General features: G+C 55.3%; 4 protein-coding genes across 7 annotated transcripts in view; 3 read left to right on the top strand and 1 right to left on the bottom strand.

The window, feature by feature from the left end:
* Positions 1 to 959: 959 nt before the first annotated feature.
* Positions 960 to 9,726, top strand: Lrrc8e (leucine rich repeat containing 8 VRAC subunit E). 2 transcript variants are annotated; one of them, XM_048342111.1, is made up of 3 exons: positions 960 to 1,058; positions 5,521 to 5,664; positions 6,467 to 9,726. In XM_048342111.1, the coding sequence occupies exons 2-3, from the start codon at positions 5,629 to 5,631 to the stop codon at positions 8,714 to 8,716; spliced, it is 2,286 nt and encodes a 761-aa protein (XP_048198068.1). In that variant the 5' UTR covers positions 960 to 1,058; positions 5,521 to 5,628; the 3' UTR covers positions 8,717 to 9,726. The 2 variants fall into 2 exon arrangements, with proteins under 2 accessions (XP_048198068.1, XP_048198069.1); XM_048342112.1 differs by lacking the exon at positions 960 to 1,058 and having other exon boundaries at positions 5,488 to 5,580.
* A 2,945-nt stretch (positions 9,727 to 12,671) lies between these two features.
* Positions 12,672 to 22,105, top strand: Map2k7 (mitogen-activated protein kinase kinase 7). 3 transcript variants are annotated; one of them, XM_048342106.1, is made up of 12 exons: positions 12,672 to 12,974; positions 14,877 to 14,924; positions 17,548 to 17,689; positions 17,823 to 17,889; positions 18,003 to 18,116; positions 18,200 to 18,319; positions 18,411 to 18,518; positions 18,607 to 18,786; positions 18,946 to 19,026; positions 19,151 to 19,293; positions 19,722 to 19,767; positions 19,869 to 22,105. In XM_048342106.1, exons 1-12 carry the CDS (start codon positions 12,851 to 12,853, stop codon positions 20,001 to 20,003), a joined length of 1,308 nt encoding a protein of 435 aa, XP_048198063.1. In that variant the 5' UTR covers positions 12,672 to 12,850; the 3' UTR covers positions 20,004 to 22,105. The 3 variants fall into 3 exon arrangements, with proteins under 3 accessions (XP_048198063.1, XP_048198065.1, XP_048198064.1); XM_048342107.1 differs by having other exon boundaries at positions 12,746 to 12,974; positions 18,607 to 18,780; positions 18,863 to 19,026; XM_048342108.1 differs by lacking the exon at positions 14,877 to 14,924.
* Positions 13,543 to 26,285, bottom strand: part of Timm44 (translocase of inner mitochondrial membrane 44) — a 35,681-nt gene continuing 22,938 nt past the window's right edge. The window contains exon 15 of the mRNA XM_048342105.1: positions 13,543 to 13,553. The gene's annotated coding sequence lies outside the window, so the exon portion shown is untranslated. The remainder of the gene's footprint in view (positions 13,554 to 26,285) is intronic.
* Tgfbr3l (transforming growth factor beta receptor 3 like) lies at positions 23,238 to 24,863 on the top strand. Its single transcript, XM_048340646.1, is given in 7 exon segments — positions 23,238 to 23,376; positions 23,379 to 23,407; positions 23,492 to 23,759; positions 24,056 to 24,214; positions 24,315 to 24,419; positions 24,422 to 24,454; positions 24,652 to 24,863. Coding segments are annotated over 7 exon segments (801 nt in total). The 3' UTR covers positions 24,720 to 24,863.

Here is a 26,285-nt window from a genome sequence, read left to right as displayed (position 1 = left end):
GATCTGCTAGAGAGAAGGGAAGTAAAGGGAAGACTGTGACTTAGTTAAGTGGGTTGCAGGTGCCTCATTTGCAGAATGCTCTGAATTTGATCCACAGCACCAGGGGGGAAAAATAACTTATTCTTGGACTGCCTGCAGAACAGCCCCTAGTTTAAGGGGTTCTGGTCCTAATTCTAACGGTTTCCAGTGGCAGAATTGGGACACTTTTCCCTGTGGGGGAAAGGCTCACTCCACTATCTCTTCCAGGTGAGGAAGTTTACTGTGGGGTGGGGGGTTCAAACCCAGGTTCAACTGGGTTATATGCTAGGTTGGCTGGGCCTGTGTGGGCGGACTAGAGGTCGGAGTGTCAGAAAGAAGGCCCCTTTGTGGTTTTAGAAGTGGGGTTCCCCGGCTGAAATTCCATCCCGGATCCCAGAGCCCTCAAGGTCCTAAGTCCATGGAACAACTTGTTCTACTTCCTCTCTAGGGCAGCATTGAACCCAAGGCAGGGGCAACCAGCTAGCAGACCACCACAGGGCTGGCTTCCTCTGGCTAGAACCGACCTGGCCTGAGAAACCTCTCCCACTCCTCAGCAGGAACTGGGGTCACCTGTGCGTTGGGTGGGTTTGGATGGCCAGGTGTTGGGGTTGCCTTGCCACCGACTCCTGACACCTATCCCCAAGGCAGCCACAGGGCTGCTTGCTTGGAGATCCCAGGACCTGGGCTTCCCCAGTTTCCCCCACAGCCGGACTGATTTTTGAGGCTCCCCCTCTTACCACCACCCCCGCCCCCCGCAAATTCTGAGTGGTCCCAGTGTCCGCCTGGGGCTGAATAGGGTGAGGATCCCTCTCCAGCCAGCCATCACCTGACGCCCCGGGCGTAGAATCCACTTGGGGAGCTGGCAGAGAGGCGGGGCCCGGCGGGCCCAGGGGCGGGGAGAGCAGGGAGGAGCGGCTCCTGGGCTACTGGCGAACCAGTGTGCCCTGACTCACCCTCACCCTGTCCGGGAACTCTGCGGGAGTCCCAGCAGCTCCACTTCCAGGGACCTCAGAGCTGGGCCCAGGGTCCAGCCCGCCGCGGTGAGTTGGGTGGGGAGGCGGGGGCTCTGCTCCTTGGGGAGCAGATGAGCAGGGGAGGGTCGGGCCTTAGGTCTGGACCTGGGGGAGGAGCCCTCAGGTGAGGTTGGCACGGTGGCCTGGGCGGGCTCCACCACGAGCTGGGGGTGGGGTAGAGCCAGGAACAGGGTGCGCAGAGGCCTTGGCCCTAGGGGTGCCTGCTCTGGGAGCCAGACAGCCACCCCTCTAAACCCCCAAGTGAGGAATGAAGAACAGGTGGGACTCAACCTTATGGAAGTCTTGACTTTTATAGTCTGTCCTTGGGCAACACAGTGACACCTCAAGCACAGGTGTCCCCCCAAAGCCCTCAGAACTCTACTCCTTGGTATCCCCCCCCCCCCAACTTGTATTCTCCCTCTCCCCCGAGGTATTTGAACTTCAAGATTTCCCAAACCCACCCCCTATCCTAAGTCCCAGCAGGAAAAGCTAGTCTGACCCCAAGATCTGCTACTAAAGAGTAACCCTCCCCTACCCCAGACCTCAGTTTCCCCCTTGTGGAAGAAGCAGGAATTGTACTCCTCTACAAGAGTTAAAAACCAAAAACTGATTTGTGTTTGGTGTTTCTTCCTGGCTGACAAGATCTAGTCTGGCTAGTCCTCTAGGAGTGAGTGTATGTGTGCATGTGTGTATGTGTACATCTTGCCAGTACTGGGGCTTCAACGCGAAGCCTCCCACTCTCATTTGGCTTTTTTTGCCCAAGACTAGTGCTCCACCACTTGAGCCACAGCTCCACTTCAGGTTTTTTGCTGGTTAATTGGAGATGAGTCTCATAGACTTCTTCACCCAAGCTGGCTTTGAACCATGATCCTCAAAGCCCAGCCTCCTAAGTAGCTAGGATTACAGGTGTGAGCCACCAACACCCAGTACTTCTAGCATTCTTAAAAGAATAAAGTTTTGTTTTTGCCAATGGCTTATGTCTATAATTCTAGCTACTCTGAAGGCTAAGATCTGATGACTGTTGTTTGAAACCAGCGGCAGCAGAGAAGTCTGTAGACTTGTATCTCCAATTAGCCAGTAAAAAGCTGGAAGAGATGTGGCTAAAATGGTAGAGCACCAACCTTGAATAAATTATCTAAGGGACATCACCCAGGCCCTGAGCCAAGCCCTAGGACTGGCACAAGAAATTTCTTCATTAAAAATAAGAAGATTTTGCAACTGGGTGCAGGTGGCTCACACCTATAATCTTAGTTACCCAGGAGGCTGAGATCTGAGGATCATAGTTCAAAACCAGCCTGGGCAGGAAAGTCCGTGAGATTCTTATCTCCAATTAGCCACCAGAAGTTCGGAAGAGGAGTGGTGGCTCAAATTCTAGAGCATGGGGCCCTCCAAGTCTAGACAACAAGCCTAACATTTGTGCCCCCAAAGTTGAGAGCAGATTCAGCATGAAGAACATCAGATAGCCTAGCTTGTGCTCCCCGCTCCCAGTGTGTGAGTTCTATCTCCTGAGCCCTCCCCTCAGCTCTGTTCAAACACTAAGGGTTGGGAGGGGGGGCAGCCTTGTGTCTGGAGGAATGTAATGGCAGGTTCTGGAAGATCAAGTTTGAGTCATAGAGACAGATAATAATAATCCCTTGTACCCACCTCCAATTCTCTTTTTGTATATACACTTTGTCTCCTGGGAGCTACTGGCCCCATCCTTAAAGGTTTCTGTCTTCTAGCCTATGATTGTGTAGCATGGAGGGCAGGTAGGCAAGTGGTTGAACTTACACCATTGGAAGATAGGTCTTGAAAAGTGGCAGGACAGAGCTGGTCCCTGCCTCTGTGCACGCGCGTGCACGTGTGTGTGTGTGTGTGTGTGTGTGTGTGTGTGTGTGTGTGTCTGTCTGTCTGTCTTTCTGTCTGAGATTTGAGCTCAGAACTGCCCACCTGGAGACAGGCGCGCTACTGCTGAGCCATACCTTCAAGACCTGTTTTGTTGTTGGTTTTGTTTTGCACTGGTTATTTCTGAGATAGAATCTTGTTTCCTGCCTGTATGTACTCCTGGACCTCAATCCATCTTGATCCACCTTGATCCGGTGGGATGATAGATGGCCACTACCATGCCTGGCTCTAAATTGAGAAGAAATTTCATGAACTGTTTTGCTTGCACTTGCCTTGAACCTTGATTCTCAAAATCTCAGCCTCCCAAGTAGCTGGGGTTACAGGTGTGAGCTACCAGCACCCAGTTTCTGTGGGTTCATTTCTATAGGATTTGATGCTGATGGTGGAGCCTGGAAGATTTTTTTTTTAAACAAAAAATAGGGACACATGTGAGTGTGGAGGACAGGCCCAGGGGGGGGAGGCTGTGCTCTGAGACCCCTTGTATATACCTAGTACTGGATGAATAAGTAGTCCAAGACCTGTTCCCCACATGTAGGAATATTTGTGCCAGATCCTTGGCCAGCACATCTCACATTTGAAAATGGGAAGCCGCAGATGAAGGGGTTTGGCTTGAATCAAGTGTCAGTGGCTCCCACCTGTAATTCTAGCTTCTCAAGAGGCTGAGATGTGAGGATCACAGTTCAAAGCCAGCTCTGGCAGGAAAGTCTGTGAAGCTCTCATCTCCAATTCACCACCTAAAAGCTGGAAGTGGAGCTGTGCCTCAAGCTTTGAGTATACAAGCTGTGCACAAGCTTTGAGTGAAAAAAAAATTAAGGACAGTACCCAGGCTCTAAATTCAAGCCCCACTACCGGCACAGGAAAAAAAGGGCAGCACAGGCTGGGTACCAGTGGCTCACACTTGTAAACCTAGCTACTCATGAGGCTGAGATCTGAGGATTGCAGTTCAAAGTCAGCCAGCAGGAAAGTCTGTGAGACTCTAATCTCCAATTAACCACTAGAAAACTGGACGTAGTACTGTGGCTCGAGTGGTTGAGCTCTGGCCTTGAGCTGAAGACCTCAGGTACAGTGCCCAGGCCCAGAGTTCAAGTTCCATGACTGACCAAATAAAGGCAGGGGGTGGGAGGTTGGGGGGAGGCATGGGAGGACTTGATTGTTGTGAACTGCCTGACTCTTGCCTGGCGAGTGAGATGCAGGCAGGCCTCATGTACCTCTACCTTGCTCTCACTCAGGAATCACCCTCCAAAGATGTGACAATTGAGACCAAAAGAGACAGAAAGTATCAGAGACACTGGCTGAGGTATAAAACAGGGGACCAGGGTTTCCCTGCCCTTCCCCAGAAGATTGGTACTGCCTGGTGGCCCAGATGTTCCCTTCCTGGTCTAGCCACCCTTGATCTCCTAGGAGATAGCCAGCTGGGCACTGGCAACTCATATCTATAATCCTAGCAACTCAGGAGGCTGAGATCTGAGGATCAAGGGAGCTTGCATAGGAAAGTCCATGATACTCTCATCTCTAATTAACCAATAGAGTGGAGTTGTGGCTCAAGTGGTCAACCCAGCCTTGAGTGAAAAAAGTGAAAGCACCTAGGCCCTGAGTTCAAGCCTCAGTACTGGTGTACACACATGCGTGCACACACACACACACACACACACACACGCATGTTGTCAGAAGAAGCTTGGATCTTGAATAAACTGGACCACAGAGAGACCCTCTGTTCTTTCCACCCCCTTCTAGCCTCAGGAAGTGGCAGCCTAGTTTCAGCTTGTGCCCCACGCCCACGTGTGACTTGGGCCTGGCCCATCTTTATCTTCGATAATAATACCTTGGTTGAAAAGGAAACCAGGCATAGACAGAGTGGGACAGCAGCCCAGGAGTCTGGCAGCCCAGCCCTGTGCCAGTCATCAACAAGTCTTAGGTGTCAGCCTGAGAGTTTTCCACCAGGGCAGGGCAGTCTTTCAGACATTCCAACACTCCCCCTCCTCTCTCCAGCCCAGGTCTCCCACTAGTACCTCTAGCCCCCTTAGAAACTAGGGTGTCCTGGTTGCTCTTTCACACATGCCCCCAGGGTTTACTGGCCTTCACTTGGCCACTCCCTAACCCTTGGGGCCCAGTAACCAGAGCAGAGCCAGACTCCAGCCGGCTTTTCCGGTTGGAGGCAGTGCCCTGAGCACCCCTGGAGGGGGTGGGGACCTACACCCTCAAAGTCCTGGACCTTGAGACACTCTGGTCAGATGCAGGTGAGCATTGGACTCAGGACATACTGGAGAGGGTGCTTTGGGGTGTCTCTTCTCAAGGATAGGCAAGGCAACACCTGGCCTATGGGGAGAGAGCTGCATAGGGAGGCTGGGGACCTGTGTTCTGTCCCTCCTGAATTCTGAAAGGCCAGGCAAAGTCCCAGCATGGTTTGGGGTAGCAGGAGAAGCATTGTGGCTCTGGGAAGGAGGTGAATTTTAGGAAAGGGGTCAAACCCAGGCTAAAGGGAGAAAGGGGGCTCTGCTAGATTGCAGAGGATCTGGAGCAAGGCCTGTGTCTGGAATCCCTGACAATCCTTCCAGAAGGGACTCCTGCCTCACAATCTCTTTCCCCGTCTCTCCGCTTTCTGCAGGCAGGATGATTCCCCGTGGCAGAGTTCAAGCAGTTCACGGAACAGCAGCCGGCATTCAAGGTGCTCAAGCCCTGGTGGGATGTGTTGGCTGAGTACCTCACGGTGGCCATGCTCATGATTGGGGTCTTCGGCTGCACCCTTCAGGTGAGAGGCGTGGCCACAAAGGGGCTGGACCTCAACATGGGGATGCTTGTGATTGGTTCCTCAGCTGCACCCTTCAAGTGGGGGGCGGGACTTTACAGTGGCCTTATTCATAATTGATTCCTTGGCCTCACCCTCTAGGTGAGGGGTGGGGCTGCAAGTGGGCAGGACTTCACCCTGGATATGCTCACGATTGGTTTTGGCTGTACCTGTAGGGGAGGGAAAGGGCCACAAAGGAACTGGACCCTCACCGGCCTTCCTGTCACCCAAAAACTGAATCCAGAGTCCACTTTCAGACCAATTCTGACCCCCTTACTAAACCTGACTAAACATCCCTTTTTTATAAGGGCACAGCCCTTCTGGATTAGGTCTACCCTAGTGGACTCATCTTGATTATCTCTGCAAAGATCCTATTTACAAATGAGATTTATGCATAGGGATTTATTTTTTACTTTAATTTTCAAATACTATCTTGTGTTTTTGCTTGGGTGAGTCTGGACTAAGATCCTCCTACTTATGCTTCCTGATTATCTAGGATGATAGGCACCTGGCACCACACCCAGCAGTTGGTGGAGATGGTGGAGTCTCACTAGCATTTTGCCCCCGGTGGCCTCAAATGGCAGTCCTCCCAACCTCTGCCTCCCAAGTAGCTGGGATCACAGGCATGAACCACTACATCCAGCAACCCAAGTCTTTTCTTCAATGACTTCTTAGCAACTCCTCCAAAGTCAGCCAGGTGGCAGTAGTCCAAGATCAAGGTTTCCCTAACCTTCAGCTTCACTTTCCTCCCACATTTTATTCCCAGGTAACACAGGACAAGATCATCTGCCTGCCCAGCCACGAACCTCGGGAGAACTTATCAGAGGCCCCATGCCAACAACTGCTGCCACGGGGGGTTTCTGAGCAGATGGGGGACCTCCGGGAACTGACTGGCCTCAAGAACAACTTGGACCTTCAGCAGTACAGCTTCATTAACCAGCTGTGCTATGAGACAGCCCTCCACTGGTATGCTAAATATTTCCCCTACCTGGTTGTCATTCACACACTTATCTTCATGGTCTGTACCAGCTTTTGGTTTAAGTTTCCAGGCACCAGCTCCAAGATTGAACACTTCATCTCCATCTTGGGCAAGTGTTTTGATTCCCCATGGACAACTCGGGCTTTATCTGAAGTCTCAGGAGAGAACAATAAGGGTCCCTCTGCTGGACGGGCCACAGCGATTGTGGTAGCCTCAGCAGGGACAGGGACAGGGAAGACTAGTGAGGGTGAGAAGGAGAAGGTGCTGGCAGAACCTGAGAAGGTGGTGACTGAGCCTCCAACTGTCACTTTGCTGGACAAGAAGGAGGGTGAGCAGGCCAAAGCCTTGTTTGAGAAAGTCAAGAAGTTCCGGGTCCACGTGGAAGAAGGAGACATCTTGTACACCATGTACATCCGGCAGACAGTGCTCAAAGTGTTCAAGTTCTTTGCCATACTCGTTTACAACTTGGTGTATGTGGAAAAGATCAGCTTCCTGGTGGCCTGTAGGGTGGAGACCTCAGAAGTGACTGGGTATGCCAGCTTCTGCTGTAACCATACCAAGGCTCACCTCTTCTCCAAGCTGGCCTTCTGCTACATCTCCTTCGTGTGTGTGTATGGCATCACCTGCCTGTACACACTCTACTGGCTCTTTCACCGACCCCTCAAAGAATACTCCTTCCGGTCTGTACGGGAGGATACAGGAATGAATGACATCCCTGACGTGAAGAATGACTTCGCCTTCATGCTGCATCTCATTGATGAGTATGACTCACTCTATTCCAAGCGTTTTGCTGTTTTCCTCTCTGAGGTCAGTGAAAGCCGTCTAAAGCAACTTAACCTTAACCACGAGTGGACCCCGGAGAAGCTTCGGCAGAAGCTGCAGAGGAATGCCCGGGGTCGCCTGGAGCTGGCTCTGTGCATGCTCCCTGGGCTTCCTGACACGGTCTTTGAGCTCAGTGAGATAGAGGCACTCCGGCTAGAAGCCATCTGTGATATCTCCTTTCCCCCGGGGTTCTCCCAGCTGGTGAACCTCCAGGAACTCAGTTTGCTCCATTCACCCGCCAAGCTGCCCTTCTCCTCGCAGATCTTCCTGCGCGATCGCCTGAAAGTGATGTGCGTGAAATGTGAGGAACTCCGTGAAGTGCCCCTCTGGGTGTTTGGGTTGCGTGGCTTAGAAGAACTCCATCTGGAGGGACTCTTTGCTCCAGAGCTGGCTCGAGGAGCTACTCTTGAGAGTCTCCGGGACTTAAAGCAGCTCAAGGTGTTGTCCCTGCGTAGCAATGCTGGGAAGGTGCCAGCCAGCGTCACTGATGTAGCAGGACACCTGCAACGATTGAGTTTACATAATGATGGAGCCCGGTTACTTGCCCTCAACAGCCTCAAGAAGCTGGCAGCATTACGGGAGCTCGAACTGGTGGCCTGCGGACTGGAACGCATTCCCCATGCCATCTTCAGCTTAGGTGCCCTGCAGGAACTTGATCTCAAGGACAACCACCTGCGATCCATCGAGGAGATTCTGAGTTTCCAGCATTGTCGGAAACTGGTCACACTTAAGCTGTGGCATAACCAGATCGCTTATGTCCCTGAGCACGTGAGAAAGCTCAGGGTACTGGAACAGCTCTACCTCAGCCACAACAAACTTGAGACACTGCCCACCCAACTCGGCCTGTGTTCCAGCCTCCGTTTACTGGACGTGTCCCATAATGGCCTGCATTCCTTACCACCAGACCTGGGCCTCCTCCAGAATCTGCAACACCTAGCTCTCTCCTACAATGCCCTTGAGGCCTTGCCGGAAGAGTTGTTCTTCTGTCGAAAGCTCCGGGTATTGCTTTTGGGCTACAACCATCTGAACCAGCTCTCCCCACACGTGGCAGCCCTCAGGGCCCTCAGCCGCCTAGAACTCAAGGGCAACCGGTTGGAGGCACTGCCTGAAGAGCTTGGCAATTGCACAGGACTCAAGAAAGGGGGATTGCTGGTAGAGGACACCCTGTATGAGGGCCTGCCCCCCGAGGTACGAGAGAGGATGGAGGAGGAATGAAGCTAGCTGGGGTAGGTTCAAGTGGAGGCCTATTCAATTCCTCTGCCCCACCGATATCTTCCAAGAGAGATGGCTAATGGGCCCAGCCAGAAGATGATGGACAGATGTGTCAGCTCTGTGGAGCCCAGGCAAGATCCTAGGACTGGTTCATCTGGGGAGAGGCAGGAAGTTGTGGATTTGGGGTGGAACCTCATTTGGAAGGATTAATTCAGTCACAGGATTCTCAAGCTCAAAACCACAACCTGTGTGTCTTCTACCAGCCAGTCTGCTCTCTCTCTGGACAGCTCAGTGTCACAGATGGGAGTGGGGACACATCCCAATGGGATTTTCCAATCTTCTCCCCTCCCCCAAACACAAACAATATGGCTTACATCTGGGGTTCCCTACAAGGAGGGGACACAGACACAAAGGACAATCTCCCCCTCCCCATATCCCAACTTTGATGTCAATTTCTTATTTATGAGTACAATGGATTTCACATTTGGCCATGCGTCAAAACCAACTGAATAGCTAGGATAAAAGAAAACATCCCAAGCCCCACCCCTGAAACACTGATTCAGAAGTTTTGGGTGGTGACCAGGAAGCTGCTTGTAAATAAGCATACCAGGTAGTACTAAAGCAGGTGGTCCTGGAGCTGTATAATGGAAATGCTGATCTATGATGGAAAGAGATATCAAAGCATGGTACTGTGGCTCACACCTGTAATCCTACCTAGTTGGGAGGCTGAGATCAAGAGAATCATGGTTCAAGGACAGCTGGGGCAAAGATATTCACAATATCCCATCTCAACAAATAAAAAGTTGGGCATAGTGGTATGCCTGGCATCCTAGAAGGCAGAAAGCATAAACAGGTAGATCACAGTTCCAAGGGGCTTAAGCAAAAAGTGAAACCCTATTTGAAGAGTATATAAGTTAAAAGGCAGGGTGGGGAATGTGGCTTAGTGGTAGAATACTTGCCTAGCATGCCTGAAGCCCTGGATTCGATTCATCAGCACCACATAAACAGAAAAGACTGGAAGTGGTGTTGTGGCTCAAGTGGTAGAATGTTAGCCTTGAGCAAAAGGAAACCATGGACAGTGCTTAGGCCCTGAGTTCAAGCCCCAAGACTGGAAAAAAAAGTTAAAAAGCCTGGGGGTCGGGGAGGAGTGTGACTCCAATGTTATAGCACCTGCCTAGCAAGCAGGCCCTAAGTTCAAACCTCAGCACAGCTAAAAGAGAGGGAGAGAATAGATTTTGGTATATCTGGGTTCCGAGGCCAATTTTCAGCTCTAGACCTTTTGAGAATCTCATGACACTGAGAACTTCTTTCCTCTGGAAATGCTTAATGCAACATAAACTGCAAACAGAACTTCCAGAGGGTTTCTCATGTATTTCTTCCAAGGTAAGAACACCTGCTATGAAGGGTATACTAATCTGAGGACATGCAAGGACTCTGTCTTTGGGATGTTGCTTGTATGGAGACATAGACCAAGAAATACTAATTATGAGAGCTCTAATTCTATCTGCATTCCTAAAATCATTTAAGCCTTCTGTATCACATGGCTCAGTTTCAACACCTGCTTCTCAGAATCAAAACTGAGAGTCTTCTGAGGAGAGGCACCAAAGGCAGCCTGAAAGTGCAGCAAAGTAGACATGTCATTAAGTCTGCCTTATTACTAGAGAATCCCTTTTATTCCTGTGCTTTTTTTTTTCGGGGGGGGGGGGAGATGCCAGTTCTGGGGCTTGAACTCAGGGTCTGGGCACTGTCCCTAAGCTTTATTTTTGCACAAGGCTAGTGCTCTACCACTTGAGCCACAGCTTCACTTCCAGCTTTTTGGTTGTTAATTGGAGATAAGAGTCTCAAGGAGGGGCTGGGAATGTGGCTTAGTGGTAAAGTGCTTGCCTAGCAAGCCCTGGGTTCGATTCCTCAACACCCCATAAATAGAAAAGGCCACAAGTGGCGCTGTGGCTCAAATGATAAAGTGCTAGCCTTGAGCAAAAGAGGTTCAGGAACAGTGCCCAGGCCCTGAGTTCAAGCCCTAGGACTGGCAAAAAAATAAATAAATAAATAAATAAATCTCTCAAGGACTTTCTGCCTAGTCTGGCTTCATACTGTGATCCCTCAGCCTCATGAGCAGCTTAGGATGACAGGCATGAATCACTGGCACCTGGCCCTCTTGGTTTTGTGTGTGTGTGTGTGTGTGTGCATGGGTGTGTGCATTTGTGTGCCAGTCCAGGGGCTTGAACTCAGGACCTGGGTACATTCCCTGAGCATTTTCACTCAAGGTGAATCACAGTTACAGTTCTGGATTGATTTTTGTTGGTCATAGGACTTGAATTCAGAGCTTGAGCACTGTCCCTGAGCTTTATCACTCAAGGTCAGTGCTCTACCACTTTGAGCCACAGCACCACTTCTGGTTGTCTGGGGGCTAATCGGAGATAACAGTCTCACAGACTTTCCTGCCCAGGCTGGCTTTGAACCTTGATCCTCAGATCTCAGCTTCTGGAGTAGCTATGATTACAGGTGTGAACCACTGGCCCCTGGCTACTTTTTGGTGTTTGACTAGAGGTAAGTCTCGTGGATTCATGCCTAGGCTGGCTTCAAATATCAATCCTCAGATCCTAGCCTCCTAAATAGCTAAGATAACAGACATGAGCCTCGCTATCCTTTTAACTCCATACTGTGTCAGCTCCACCTAAGTCACTGGAGGAGTCCCCATAAGCCTTCAAAGGCCAATCCAAGGTGTTCCTATGTTGGTCCCCTGGATGGTCAGAGCACCTGGAACAGCCTGATTTTTGGGGGCTTGGCCACCTGTTGGCACCTTAGGGCAAAGACAAGCTACTCTTGAGGGACCCAGGTTCCAGATGGAGACATCTGCCCTGGCACTTTTTAGAAAAGTTGCTGTTTAGGCTGTCTGGCACCAGGTAAAAGTATTAACTCTAAGCCCCAACTTCAAGACACTGATTCAGCAGGGCACCAGTAGCTTACAACTGTAATCCAAGCTACTCAAGAGGCTGAGATCTAAGGATCATGGTTCAAAGCCAGCCTGGAGAGGAAAGTCTGTGAGACATCACCAACACCAAAAAGCCGGAAGTGGGGCCATGGCTAGAGTGGTGGAGAGCTATTCTTGGGCACAAAAGAGACAGCGCCTAGGTCCCAGAACCAACACATACACACACACACAAAGACATGGAAGGCTGGGAATGTGGCTTAGTGGTAGAGTGCTTGCTTAGCATACATGAGGCCGTGGGTTCAATTCCTCAGCACCACATAGACAGAAAAAACTGGAAGTGGAGCTGTGGCTCAAGTGGTAGAGTGCTAGCCTTTAACAAATAGAAGCCAGGGACAGTGCCCAGGCCCTGAGTTCAAGCCCCAGGCCTGGGGGAAGAAAAAAAAAAGACATGGATTCTGCATATCCAAGAGACGAGCTCACATTCTCACCGTGGAACAAGTCCACATATAGGTCTGGTCTTGACCTTGACACCGAAGTCCGGGTCAACACAGATGGACTGCTCCCCCCAGGCCTCCCCTAGGTCAGCTTGCTGGGCCCTGGCCAAAATGGAAAGGGATTCCCAGGGTTGCCTAATTATGATAAGGAGGCGCCAGCGAGAATCAGGCAGCAATTAAGCATAGCAGAGATCCTAGTGAGGCACCCTCAGAGACCAGAAAGGAAGTACCAGGCAGGGAGGACCAACAAGGAAACTTCAAAATACTCCCGCAATGGAGAGGACTCAGGCAATCTCGACACCGCACGCCCGCGGCGTGGAGAGTGCGCAGACGCAGTAAAAGCCGCGCCTTCGCACGTATGCGCGCCGTTGTCCCGACGATTCTCTAAAGACTAGTGGATTTCCACGCAGCGCCTCCTTCCTCCGTTAGGGATATTGCGCACATGCGCACCACCGTGTTCGTGGTGGGTGGAGGCGTTGCACATTGCCAGCCAAGAGCTCTAGGTGGCGTCATCTCTCAGCCTGGGACCAAGTACGCACGCGTACAGAGATCGCTCGCCGGCGGGGCGGGTGGGCGCCGCGGGCATGCGTGGTGGAGGGGGAGACGGCGGCTCGGCGGGGTCATCCGAGCGCAGGCGCAGTGCGGTGTTTGTCTGCCGACTGACGGACGGCCCGGCGGTGCGCGGCGGCGGCGGCGGCGGCGGGGAAGATGGCGGCGTCTTCCCTGGAGCAAAAGCTGTCCCGCCTAGAAGCAAAACTGAAGCAGGAGAATCGGGAGGCCCGGCGGAGGATTGACCTCAACCTGGATATCAGTCCCCAGCGGCCCAGGCCCAGTAAGCACGGCGGCGTGGGGGAGGGGCGGGCGGGGCGGGCCCCGGGAGGCCCCGCCCCCGCCTCAGGCCCCGCCCCCGCTTCCGGGGCGCTCGCACTCCTCCTCCCCGTCTCCTCTCCCGCTGTGGGTTCGCGGGAAAGAGGGTCACGGTGACCCAGGGGGCGTGGGCCCAGTGAGCCCTCGGACGAGCTTTCTGAGCCTTGGAGTCTGGGGGCCTAGTTACTAGGCTGCAAGCGAGACCTCCCCCCCCCCACCTGATCACCCGCCCCCATCGCAGCGATCCCAAGATCCTCCGCCGCCTGCACTGAACCGGGCTTTCTGGCCCTGCAAGACCGTGACCGCCACCAGCTCTTACTGGCAAACACAGGCACACATCCTCCTTGACCAAGTGATTCCACTTAAACCAGATCAGAACAGGTCAAGAATCCCCCTGGCCTAGCCTGGGTGCGTCTCATCCAGTGTAGGGGCGGGGGGAGTGGGGAGGACACCTGGGGTCACCTAACTATATGCCGTCTGCACCCATATATACAATTCCTTGAGGATTCTCCCATTTGATTCCTGTGACCATTTCTGGTGATCCCTTCTCCCCAGCCTGCAATGACCTTGTCGTTAGGCTCAGCAGGACACCCCCACCTCCCACTATGTACCAGGCCCTTGATATTCTGTGACTACCTTCAGCTCCTCGGTATGGCTAGCTCTCTAGAAACACACCCCAATATTCCCTGGCATGGGGATTTTGTCTTCTGGACTCCAGTGAATTTTCCCTCCTCTCAAACCCAACTGGCCTGGGAATCACTGAGGCCAGTGTGATGGTATCTGAGTCCAATCAGCAAACATAAACTTCTTTTCTGGTCCTATCATCTTTGTGCCTGTTTTCCTGTACACACACGTATACACACACTCCTGGCCAAGAACTTTGTGACCCATTCTATCCATGACCCTCCCACCTCCCCACCTCTCTCCCTGTCCCTCTCTCCCCTCTCCTCTCTCCTCTCTTTTTCTTCTCTCCTCTCTCCCCCTTCTCCTCTCTCTGTAGTACTGGAGCTTGAACTCAGGGCCTGGGCATTCTAAAGCTTTTGTGCTCAAGGCTGGTGCTCTGCCACTCAAGCCACAGCTCTACTTCCAGCTTTTTTTGCTGTCTAATTGAAGATAATAGTCTTTCCTGTCCAGGCTGGCTTCCAACCATGATCCTCAGATCTCAGCTTCCTGAGCAGCTAGGGTTACAAGCATGAGTCACCATGACCCTCTCTTGGCCTAGAAAAACACTGTCCAGTGTCTCCTGTGATACAGCCCTTGGAGTTTGTATAGTTTAGTGTGAAGCCATCTGAACAGAAGGAGGAAGGCAACCCCTATGCCCCTAGCCTGACTTTCACAGCTTTCCTCCCATCACTATTTGAGTTCACTCCCATACCTCCTTCTGAACTGAGTCTGCTCATATTCCTCTCTGGGAAGACCTTAGCAGAGGCAGGGGTCCCAGAGAGATTCCAGAGGTGACAGTGCTATCATTTGAATATTGGTTGGAATAGAAGCCTGGAGAAAACTTGGAGAGTCCTTGCTGGGCTCTGCAGGGCTCCTCTTTCCTGTCCCGCATGGATGGTTCAGGGAGTGGGATCTGGGTGTCTTAGCGGGCAGCAGTCCCCAGTGCAGAGCAAGGCCTGGTGAGGCCCAAGGTGGGCAGGTCCTAGGAGCCCCCCTCCAGGCATCTGTGTCTGTCAGCTCCATTCCATCCTCCCGCCCTCCCATTTCTGCCAGTTTCCTACCCATCTCTGCCGTTTGGAGCCTTGCATATCCCCCCTCCTCCTCATTATGATTTGATTTCTTTTCTTTTGGACAAATCAGTCGTTTCTGTTGTGATTTATCGTGCTGTTGTTGTTGTTTTTTTTTCTTCCTTTTCCCCATCCAGTTATTGTGATCACTCTAAGCCCTGCTCCTGCCCCGTCCCAGCGAGCAGGTACCAGCCTTTTTATCATCGCCCGCTTGGACATGACATCTGCACTGTTGACCTAACCGCTGCCCGGCCGGCCGCAGAATGCCATCCCCACCCCATGCTCTGTGTGTGTGCTGTCTTCCTCCTCCCTTCCTGTCACTCCTTCCCGTAGCCAGTGGCAGAGGCCAGCCCTCTTGTTCCCCCTTTCCTCTCTGGCTCACTTTGGACACCCAAGAGGAGAAAATGGGCTCCTCCAGTGAGTGGGAGTCTGGTGTGTGTCTCACTGGTATGTGCCTGTGTGTGTGATGAGAGGGAGGGAGGTTGGGGGAGGAAGTAAGGCCAGACAGGTGTACCGGGCCTGCCACCAATTTCAGCCATGGGGTGAATGAGCATCACCCCCACGTTGCATGGCAGGGGCGCAGTGAGGTCACACTGAGCTCCATCCTGTGGGACTGAGGCTGCACTGGGAGTACCCAGCACATCTTACCAGCAGGGGGAGGGGCTCCTAAGGGGCTCACTTCAGGAAGTCTGGAAGAGCTGGGATTTGAGCATAGTGACCTGGATGTGGAGGAAAGGACTGCCCCTGTGCTGAGGGGGTGTGAGAGCAGACAGGTTGGGCAGTGAGGCCATGCAGCTTCCAGGTGGACAGTGCACTAGGCATGTGGGACAGAGGGGATGTTTTGGCAGAGCTGAGGTTGACCCAGTGGGTGGTTGTGTGTGTGTGGCTAGGTAGGGCTGTTGTGTGTTTCCATGCTGTGTGAGAGAGAGAAGTGCTGGTTTTGTGTGTGTACATATGCATGCATGCGCATGGGTGTGCCAGAGAGATTGGTGAACAGCAGAGAGATGGTGCTGCCTCTGCCCATATGTGTGTCTGCATGTTTGCACAAGTGAGTGTGCATGTGTGTTGGGCTGGCAGCCTGTACATCCATGACTCCTGTCACTGGGCCCATGCCCACCCACCCCTGCCCTCTCATTCATTGTCACCCCTTTCTCTCTTGCTATCACTTGCCCTGTGATGCACCTCCTCTGTGGCTCCTGTTCTCAGGGACTTCCCTGCTCCAGTATTCCTGAGATCACTGTGCTCCTGGGTCTGGCCCCAGCAGCCTTTTCCCAGAAGGATCTGGTGGACTGTGCAGGGAAGGGGACTCATGGGGCACCTCAAGATGGAGAGGATGGGAGTGTGGTCCTCAGCCCCGAGAGCAGAGTGTGCTGAGTTCAGTAATCTTGTGGCAGGACCCAAGCATTTCCTAGAGACAGACAGGCCAGGTATTTGGGGGGAGGAGGGGCACAGAGTCCCTCAGAAACCAGTGAGTGGTCAGGACTGTAGCTGGGGAGATGGCCAGAGCAGACAGAGATACAACTTGTCCAGGAACAGCAGGGGAGGATGTGGTTGGTGAAGCCAACAAGTTCTCTGCTGAGCACTGGGCCCTGAGCCTCTGCCAGACTCCAGCTTCCCCCCAATTTCAGACTTCAGGTCAGCCCTTTGCCTTCCTCCCCTCCCCTTCTGAGGTCGGGGTCCCAGCCAGCAGCTGCCATCAGCTTGCTTGCTACTCACCTTCACAAGGCCCAAGTCGCCATGAGTTGGCAGGCCTGTGGGAAGAGTAGGACATGGGAAGAGGGAATAGCCTCATGTGGGCTGTGGGACTGGACCAGCCCCAGCCCCCTGGGAAGGTGGTCCTTGGAGGGGGCTTGTCATCACTCTTTTGACAGGCAGAATCCCAGGCAGGAGGACCTCCTGGAAGGCAGGAACCACACTAGACTCCCGAGCCCCCGCTTCTTCACCCCTTTGAGCCAGACCAGGAAACCCCCTAGAGCCTTGGGGCACCTGTTTTGCTCTCTCATCTTCTCTCTGGCCTGTCTGAAGTGCTTCTTCTGGGCAGCTGGCCCCCAAAGTCTTGGCTTCTGTCTGTCTTCTGCCCCTTCCCCTTTCTAACACTGCCTACTGTCCCGGGGTGCCCGCTGCCTGCCCGCCTGCCTACCCACCTGCCTGCCTGTAGCATGCCCGAGCTGTCTGCATGCAGGCTGCTGGGAAGTACCACCCCCCTCCTGGCCCAGTGCCCACCCCCTGCCCAGGCCCACCAGCCCCTGGAAGAACTGTACCCCTCCAGTCCTTTCACCCCGAGGATGCAGGCACAGATCAGTTTGCTTGGCCCTCCCTGATGCTGGAGCAGAATAGGTCAGGAGGTGGGGGACATGGCTGCTAGAAGCCAGGGTCCAGGACCCATCTGCTCTTGCTTAGACATCAGGTTTGCTGCTGGTGGCAAGATGAGGGCCCAGGCTGACCCTGGTGGGCATTCGAAGCCCAAATGGTCCAGTGTGGCCCTGGGCTTGCCTTCTGGCACAGAGGTGGAAAGAAAAGGGACATGCCAGAGAGGCCACCCACCTTGTGTCCCTGCAGGCATAGGTTAGGGGATAGCCTTGTCCCAGTGAGGCCCCTCATCTTTCAATCAGAGGGTCAAGAGAAGGCACTGAGGATAGCCCAGGATGGGGGGGGGGGGAAGCCTGAGCCAGTGGGAGAGGGGCCATGCCTGCTCAGCTGAGAGACACCAGGGAATAGAGGCTGAGGGCCCTGACCCAGAATGCCCAGTCCGGGGCTTGGAGCAGCTGAGTCTAATGCTTTCCCTGTCCCTGGTTCTCAACTCCCCAGCCCTTCAGCTCCCGCTTGCCAATGATGGGGGCAGCCGCTCACCGTCCTCAGAGAGCTCCCCACAGCACCCCACACCCCCCGCCCGGCCCCGCCACATGCTGGGGCTCCCGTCAACCTTGTTCACACCCCGAAGCATGGAGAGGTGAGCCTGTCAAGAGGGATCCAGTGCCTGAAGGGAGGGAGGATGGTGAAGTCTGGGGACCCCTGGTGTATGGGGTTGGGGACCCTTCATGTTGGTCAGGATCCCCTCCACCAGCCCCTGCTCTGTCTCCTAGCATCGAGATTGACCAGAAGCTACAGGAGATCATGAAGCAGACCGGCTACTTGACCATCGGGGGCCAGGTACCTCCCTTCAACCTGCTGGGCAAGGGCTGGAAATGGATGGGTTGTGGGAGCAGAGGGGAATGGGAGCCCAGAGGATGCTCCAGCCCCTCACATCCTGCTGTCCACCCCAGCGCTACCAGGCAGAAATCAATGACCTGGAGAACCTGGGTGAAATGGGCAGTGGCACCTGTGGCCAGGTGTGGAAGATGCGCTTCCGGAAGACAGGCCATGTCATTGCTGTCAAGGTGAGCCCTGGGCCCCCCCTTCTAGGCTGGTCCCCACCTCTGCAGCCCAGCACTGAGGCCTTCCTGGCTATCCCTCCTCACAGCAAATGCGGCGCTCGGGGAACAAAGAGGAAAACAAGCGCATCCTCATGGACCTGGATGTGGTGCTCAAGAGCCACGACTGCCCCTATATTGTGCAGTGCTTTGGCACTTTCATCACCAATGTAAGCTGTCCGTGCCCCTGGGACCCAGTGGGACAGGGTGGGTGAAGGGCACTGCTGCCCCAGCCCCACCTGTGCTACCCCCCCTCTGCAGACAGATGTCTTCATTGCCATGGAGCTCATGGGCACCTGTGCAGAGAAGCTGAAGAAGCGGATGCAGGGCCCCATTCCTGAGCGCATCCTGGGCAAGATGACTGTCGCGGTGAGCAGCCAATCTGGATCCTCAGGGCGTAGTAGGCAGCCCCAGGGCCTGCCCTGACAGGCGTCTCCCCATTGTGTGGGCACTGTAGATTGTAAAGGCGCTGTACTATCTGAAGGAGAAGCATGGTGTCATCCACCGGGACGTGAAGCCCTCCAACATCCTGCTGGACGAGCGGGGCCAGATCAAGCTGTGTGACTTCGGCATCAGTGGCCGCCTTGTGGACTCCAAGGCCAAGACCAGGAGCGCGGGCTGTGCTGCCTACATGGCAGTGAGTAGACCCTGTGGGCCTGCCTGGGGGTGGGGTCTGGCTGGGGTGGGGCCTGCCTGGGGGCTTCACCTTCTACATGGCAGTGAGTAGGCCCCACAAGGCCTGGCTGGGGGCTGGTCTTTCTCTCGGGGTACATCCATCTCTTGTCCCGCCCTGCAGCCCGAGCGCATTGACCCCCCAGACCCTACCAAGCCTGACTATGACATACGAGCCGACGTGTGGAGCCTGGGCATCTCGTTGGTGAGCTGGGGTCCTGCCTCTGCCCTTGGCCTTCTGGGGGTGCAAAGAGGGAATGAGGAGGCAGGGCGGAACTCCTCTTCTGCCACTACAGCCCTGCCTGTCTCCTCACTCTACTCCCCCCCAGGTGGAGCTTGCCACGGGACAGTTTCCCTATAAGAACTGCAAGACGGACTTTGAGGTCCTCACCAAAGTCCTCCAGGAAGAGCCCCCACTCCTGCCCGGCCACATGGGCTTTTCAGGGGACTTCCAGTCCTTCGTCAAAGACTGGTAAGCACTGGCCTCTCCACTGTGGGAGGCCCTGTGAGTTTGTGGGGTTGCCGGGCAGGAGAGGGATGGCACTGCTCTGGGATGGAGTGCGGGCAGCTGTGGTCAGACCCATGGCCAGGAGTGATTGCTGGAACTGGTATGCTGGGAGCCATGATCGGGTTTGGAACTGGCCCTGTGGGTATCTGCTCCCCTGGGGAGGGGGGTGTAGTGCACCCACATGCACTCATGTCTTTGGAGGAGCCCCATTTACCCCAGTTCCAGCTCCCTAGGCCGTCCTCACTGCTCTGGGCCAGGCATCCTTGGGACACACACGTGACAGGGCCCAGCATGCAGGGGACCGAGGGTGTCGGCGGTCACCTCCACACATGGGGAAGATGCTGGGGGCCATGCTCTCACTTCTCCCCTCTGCTCTCCTTCCTCTCCCTCAGCCTTACTAAAGATCACAGGAAGAGACCAAAGTATAATAAGCTACTTGTGAGTACTTGCCCCTCTCTCCAGCCCTCGGGAAGCTTCTGGGCCTGAGCACGAGGCTGGGAGGGAAGACCTTTTGTCCTGAGCCCCCTTTTGGCCTGCAGGAACACAGCTTCATCAAACGCTATGAGATGCTCGAGGTAGACGTGGCGTCCTGGTTCAAGGATGCCATGGCGAAGACTGAGTCGCCGCGGACTAGTAGCGTCCTGAGCCAGCACCACCTGCCTTTGTTCAGGTAGCCATGTGGTGTTGGCCAGCCCTGCAAGGGCCCAGGGGCATGGCCACAGGCCCCCTTCCCCACCTGGCCATCCAGCTGCCCACCAGGGCAGACCTAGGACCTGGACAGCTGCTGAGGGCCAAGGACAGAAAGTAGGGGGCACCCACCTACCCCTGACTCCCTGCCCACCAGCTGTGGACAGAAGCGCCTGCTGGGCCCCAGCCCTTCCCACCCCAGGGTCAGCCAGCCTTGTGCATCCCCCTGACAGACACTGTGAACGGAAGATGGCAGGCCGAGAGCAGACTCACTATTTATTCATTATAACCTCTGGGCTGGGGTGGCCGCAGGGGCATGGAGAGAGCCCCCTTGCCCACCCCACGCTCCTGGCATCTGTCCATGCACACGCTTGCTCTCCATCCCCCTCTGTCCTCTCTCTGTCTCTGTCTGGTGTTCCCCATCTCCCTCCCTGGGCGCTGACACCCATGGCCCGGTCCACCAAGACCTCCTGCAGTCCTTGCCCTGGGAAGGCCATGGGGGCATTGTGACTGCATCTGGGGCTAGGATGGTCTCTCTCTCTCTCTCTCTCTCTCTCTCTCTCTCTCTCTCTCTCTCTCTCTCTCTCTCTCTCTCTCTCTCCCCCCCTCTCTCTCTCTCTTTGATCTCAGGGGGTCCTTTTTGGAGTTTATTGTATTTTATTGTACTTGGTGGGGTATTGGGGGGAGGGGGGAGGAGAGCTTGTCCTCATGGGGTGTCGGTACCTTCAGAAACTTTTACCAAAGTCATGTTTAGCTGCTTGTGGTGAGGCCCCCTGCCTTGGCTGCTGGGGTCTTAAGGCAGGGCAAGCTGGAGGGTTCCCGGGGCTCCTCTCCAGAGGCTGGCCACTGGCCACAGCTGGGAGGTGAGTTGAAAGAGCTCAGGCGGCCCAGTGGGAGCCCAGAGGCTGTGGCCACACAGGATGGCCTTCAGGGAAGCTGATGAGGGGCACAGCACAGAGCAGCAAGCGGCAGGGACGCAGTTGGAGAGAGCTTATGACAGGAGGGGGCCCTCGAGAGGGGGGTCCGGAGGGAATCAGGGACTGGGGGTGAGGAGAGTGGGTGCGAAGGTTGGAGGATGTGTGAGAGGGATGAGGGGAGACAGGCTTGAGTGCAGGGGGAGGCCGTGGGGGAGGGAGAGTGGGTGACCATACCATGCCCCTGAACAGACTTCAGCTCGCCTGGAGCTGGCCAAACCTCAGCCCACCTTGAGGCCTGGGATGGGGAAGAGCCAGGCGCCCATCCTGGAACCCCAGTGCCCACCATGGGACCCCAGCACCCACCACAGTGTTCAAGGGCAAGATGGGGAGTGTTTCCTTTTTGTTGGTGATGCATGCAAATCAAAGTGAACAAGAGTACACAATAATAAATCATATATATACATATATGTATGTATATACATACATATATACATATATATATATATATATCCACAAAATGCAACGCCAAAGGTGAGGAAGCTGGCTGGCTAGTGATGTGGAGCTGGCTCAGCCAGTGCTGCGGCCTGTGCCTCTCCATCAACTTATATTCACACCACGGAATGCCGCATGTTTAAACGGGAGATGTCTCCCCCCTCTTCCCAGGGGGGACAGCCACCTTCTTATGCCCCTTGCCCCCTTTGTGGGGGTGGAGGGGGGGCTAGTAGGCCTGGGCCCTACACCCTCTCACCTAGGCTAGCCCCAGGGCCTTTGTAGGCAGCTTGGAAGGTCATTTGGCTGGTCCCAGGGGCCAGCACAGGTCTGAGACTAAGCTGCCTGTTTTTGTTTTTTTTTAATTTTTATTTAACTTTATTTTCTGTTTTGTGAGCGTGTGTCTACCCCACCTCTCCCTTCAGTGTTACGTGGGAGCCCTAGGGGAGTCTCCTACCTCCTCCTCCTCTCCCAAGATGGCCCCTCCGTCACCAGCCTCCCCTCTGGACCAGTCAGAGGGGTGGACAGGGCGGGCCAAGGCCTGGGATGGCCTGTCTGGTCCAGCCTGCTGGCCCAAGGACTCCTCAGGCCACTAGGGTTGCCCTGTCCCTTTTTAAAATAAAATGCCCTGTTTGTAAACCCTTAGATGCTTGAGAATAAAGCCCCCCTCCCTTTTCTTCTGAGTCTGCTTTGTCCCTCGCCCACCACAACCTGCTGTGCAGAGGGGAGGGGCTGGGCCACCACAACCTGCTGTGCAGAGGGGAGGGGCTGGGCCACCATTCTGGTGAGTGAGAATTCTGCATTGAGGGGAAACTGAAGCAGAGCTGGGTAGGTAAGTGGTGCGCAGTGATTTCCCTGACATCTGGCTGCTTGTGTGAGGGACCCCTTGTCCCCAGTCATCTCAGGCACAGCAGGAGAGGAGCCCTTAATCCCTGCAGGCCTTGGGCTCCACCTCCAATGTCATCCCCTTGGTCTTACACACACACCCCACTTCCCAGGGCTACCTGCCTGCCAAGGCCAGGGCTCTTGCCCACCTTCAGGGCTTGTGTGAGCCCAGTGGGGTGCCTCCACCATCCAGTGTGCTTGACACCATGCTTCTGTTGCTGGCCCTGCTCCCAGCAGCCATCTCCTTGCCTACTGGGCCACTTGGTAGGTAGAGGCTGGAGGTCCCTGGGCTGCAGCTGCCTCCCCTGGCGATGGGAGGGGGTGGGGGTGCCTCTGCTGCCAGGTTGCCCTTATCCCAGCTCCCTTAGGGTCTCCCAAGTGAGGACAATGGTTATGGGACTGGGGCCTGCACATGCTCAGATCCTTTGTGACTAGTCTCCCATTGGAGTTCTATTGGGAGGCCTGGCTAATGAGTGCTGTGTGTGCATCTGGGAGAGGGGGAGACACTCAGAAGGGAAGACCTTGGCCCTGTCCTGCTGCCACCTGCTTTGGTCTGCAATTATGAGATGTCTACAAATGGAAAGCCCAGACCCTCGAGGTCTGGCTGGACTGGCAGCTATGGCTAGACAAGTGTCTGGGGCGGGCACTTTCCTGCCCCGAGTTTGCTGATGACAGCCCAGCCTCCCCTCCTCCATCCAACGCCCTGGGGGAAGGGAGGGAGGGTCTTAAGCCCACAGCCTGGGCCTGGGCTGCTAGGTTATGGTGTCATGGGGTCACCAGGGGCCCAGAGCATTCACTACCACTGCCCAGACTAGTGTGGGCGAGGTGGCCACCAGAAGCCCATACTTGTCCAAAAGACGTGGCGGGGGGGGGGGGGGGGCGGGGAGGGCTCTGCTGCAGGACCTGGAGGGAGGGTCGGGGTCCCCATCCATGGTACTTCCCCCGCCCTCCGCCAGCGCCCCCGATCCAGGGGCCACTGGGCCCTATCTGCGCGGCCCCCTGTTCAGTCTGGAACTGTTGGACGCAGAGGATGCCATCCCGTACGAACCGCGCCGCGCAGGGCCACTCGAGGTCCCGCCGGCAGCCGCGTGTTCTTGCAGGTGCGGGGCGCTGGGAGTACCAGGGGCAGCCAGGGGGCCGGTGGGGACATAGAGGCAACTCTTATGGCACCTCCATCACCCCAGGCGGCCCTGGCCCGGCCTTCGCGGCGTTGGGGCCTGGCCCTGCACAGCTGCTCCGTGACCCTGTCCTTCCACCCGGACCCGGGGCCCGCCCTGCTGCTACTGAGTGGGGGCTGCGCGGCCGACCCCTCGGTCGCCTTCCCGCCACGGCCGTCCCCCGACGCCCCCCAACCCCCGGCTCGCTTCAGCTTCCGCCTGCACCCGGTCTTCAACGCCTCCGTCCAGTTCCTGCACTGCCAGCTGAGCCGCTGCCGCCGCCTCCGGAACACCCGCCAGACACTGAGGCTGCTAACCCCGCAGCCGCCGCCGCCATAGCCAGTGCGCGAGCCCGGGCACCGGGGAGCCGGGGCCCTGGGGACCCCGCCGGCCGGACTCCGGTGGCTCCAGGGCACCTTGCACACTGGGTCCCTCCTTGGGCACCGAGACCCCCAGAGCGGCACTTGGGGCTCTGTGCCCCAAGTTCGGTTCTTTAATGAACCGAAAGCAGACGCTAGGTTCCCTAGTGATTGGGGGCTCAGGGACCACCAGGAGTCCTAGGGTGGTCTCCTGCCTGGACGTCGGTCTGAGGCCGGTGTCTCTTGCCCACCCCCCCCCCACCCCCGTCTCCCCCGCAGTGTCTGCCTCCCGACGAGGCGTGCGCGGGCGGCGGGAACTTCAGCACGGACAATCCGCAACTGCACACGCTCACGCAGCCCATTGTGGTCACCGTGCCGCGGCCGCCTCTTAGTAAGCTCGCAGCCCCACCCCACCCCCACCCCCAAAGGAGAAGAGGACAAATATATCCTGGGCCCAATCTCAGCGGTGCACTCCTTACAGGGCCGCCAAGATCCTCCCCGGCCCAGCTGTGCGCCCGAGCCGCCCGCTCCCGCCCCGGTGGCCCTGGAGCCCGCGCCGGTTGTGGTGCTGGTGGTGGCAGCCTTTGTGCTGGGCGCAGCGCTGGCCTTGGCCTTGTCTGCGCGCACTCAGGTATCGCCTTCTCCCCGGTGCCCCCAACCCGTTCCCACGCGTGCAGACCCCAAAGGTCGCCGGAATCCCCGCGCCCGCCTATGTTATGACGCCGCTTAGACCCGCCGTGGCTATGCTGGCCGCAGCCCCCAGGGGGCGCGCTGACCTTGGCTTGGCGGACCACCCCCTCCCCCAGTACAGCCAACCTCTCCTTCTAGCACCCCTGGCCCCCAGCCAGCCAGCAACAGCCTCGAACTCCTGCCCCCAGACCGCCAGGCTCCAGTGAGGTAGGTAAGTAAGGCTGGTTGGGGGAAGGTCTGAAGCCAGAGCTGAAGAAGGGAAGGGGAGGGACTTATTCTTGCTAAGCAAGCTTCCAAAGTGTTTTACCCATATTAATTTAATTCTCCTAACAGCCATATAGACACTATTATAATCCACATGAGAGACAAGAAAAATGAGACACACTCTGAGGTTAAGTGACTTAATTTGGGGTGGAATTCGAATTCAGGAATGCGGTGTGTGTGTGTGTGTGTGTGTGTGTGTGTGTGTGTGTGTGTGTAGTCACCCGTGGCAGACTGCTGATTCTGGACAGAAAAGTCCCCAAGCTGGGCAACAGCTTTTCATGCCTCTAATCTTAGCTATTCAAGAAGATGAGATCTGGGCTGGGGATATAGCCTAGTGGCAAGAGTGCCTGCCTCGGATACACGAGGCCCTAGGTTCGATTCCCCAGCACCACATATACAGAAAACGGCCAGAAGCAGCGCTGTGGCTCAAGTGGCAGAGTGCTAGCCTTGAGCGGGAAGAAGCCAGGGACGGTGCTCGGGCCCTGAGTCCAAGGCCCAGGACTGGCCAAAAAAAAAAAAAAGAAGATGAGATCTGCGAATCAGGGTTCAAAGCCAGCCTGGGCAGGTAAGTCTGTGAGACTCTTTTCTCCAAAGAACCACCAAAAAGCCAGAAGTTGAGGTGTGGCTCAAGTGGTAGAGTGCTAGCCTTGAGCAAAAGAAGCGCAGGGACAGTATCCAGGCTCAATAAGTTCAAGCCCCAGGACTGGAAAAAAAAAAAAGCCAAGTGAGGGCGTGAGGTCCTGAGTTCAGGTCCCAGTACCAGCACAAAGAAAAACAAAAGTACTCAAACACTGGTCAGATGGAGAGAGAGGAGTTGCCCAGTGGAAGAAGCCAATGTCTGCGGGAGAGGGGTTGGGCTAGGTTGTGTTCCCACCCTCATTAACTCTGCCAACCTTCCCAAGGTTGCCAAGGTCCCCTGCCTGACCCAGCAGGGGACCAGAGATGCAACCAACTGTGGCTTTTGGACTCTAGATCTGAAAGAATCAGACCCACCCCTCTGGACACCACCCTTGAGGATCACTCCCCCCAGCATCTCCTTCCCCCACTCTTGTCCTCCCACCTCAAAATAAATTCTGTTCTGACTTGCTTAATTCTAGTGGAGTCAGGCTGTGGGCAAAAAGCCAGGCACAGAAAGGATAGGCTGGGGCAGGTTGTCCCTGGGATCATAATCTGGGGGGGGGGGGAGATTCTGGACTGTGTAAGGATTAGAGGGGCAGGGCTCCTTTGCCCACACGTGCCAAGGGAAATTTAAGGGCGTTTTGTTCCAAAGAGACACCCAATCCTTCCAGTTTAAGTTTAGAGTAAGCTCTACCTTCTGCCTCCTCTCCTTTTCCCATCCTTCCGCTGGTGTGGTCTCCTCTTCTAGACTCCTCTTAAGAGTGTTCATTTCTGCCAGGTGCTGGTGGTTCAAGCCTATAATCCTAGCTTCCCAGGAGGCTAAGATCTGAGGATTGTGGTTCAAAGCCAGCCCAGGCAGAGAAGTCCCTAAGACTCATCTCTAACCACTG

Source organism: Perognathus longimembris, chromosome 3, assembly GCF_023159225.1.
Source record: "Perognathus longimembris pacificus isolate PPM17 chromosome 3, ASM2315922v1, whole genome shotgun sequence".
NCBI classification, from domain to species: domain Eukaryota; kingdom Metazoa; phylum Chordata; class Mammalia; order Rodentia; family Heteromyidae; genus Perognathus; species Perognathus longimembris.
This window is presented reverse-complemented; position numbering and strand designations above follow the sequence as displayed.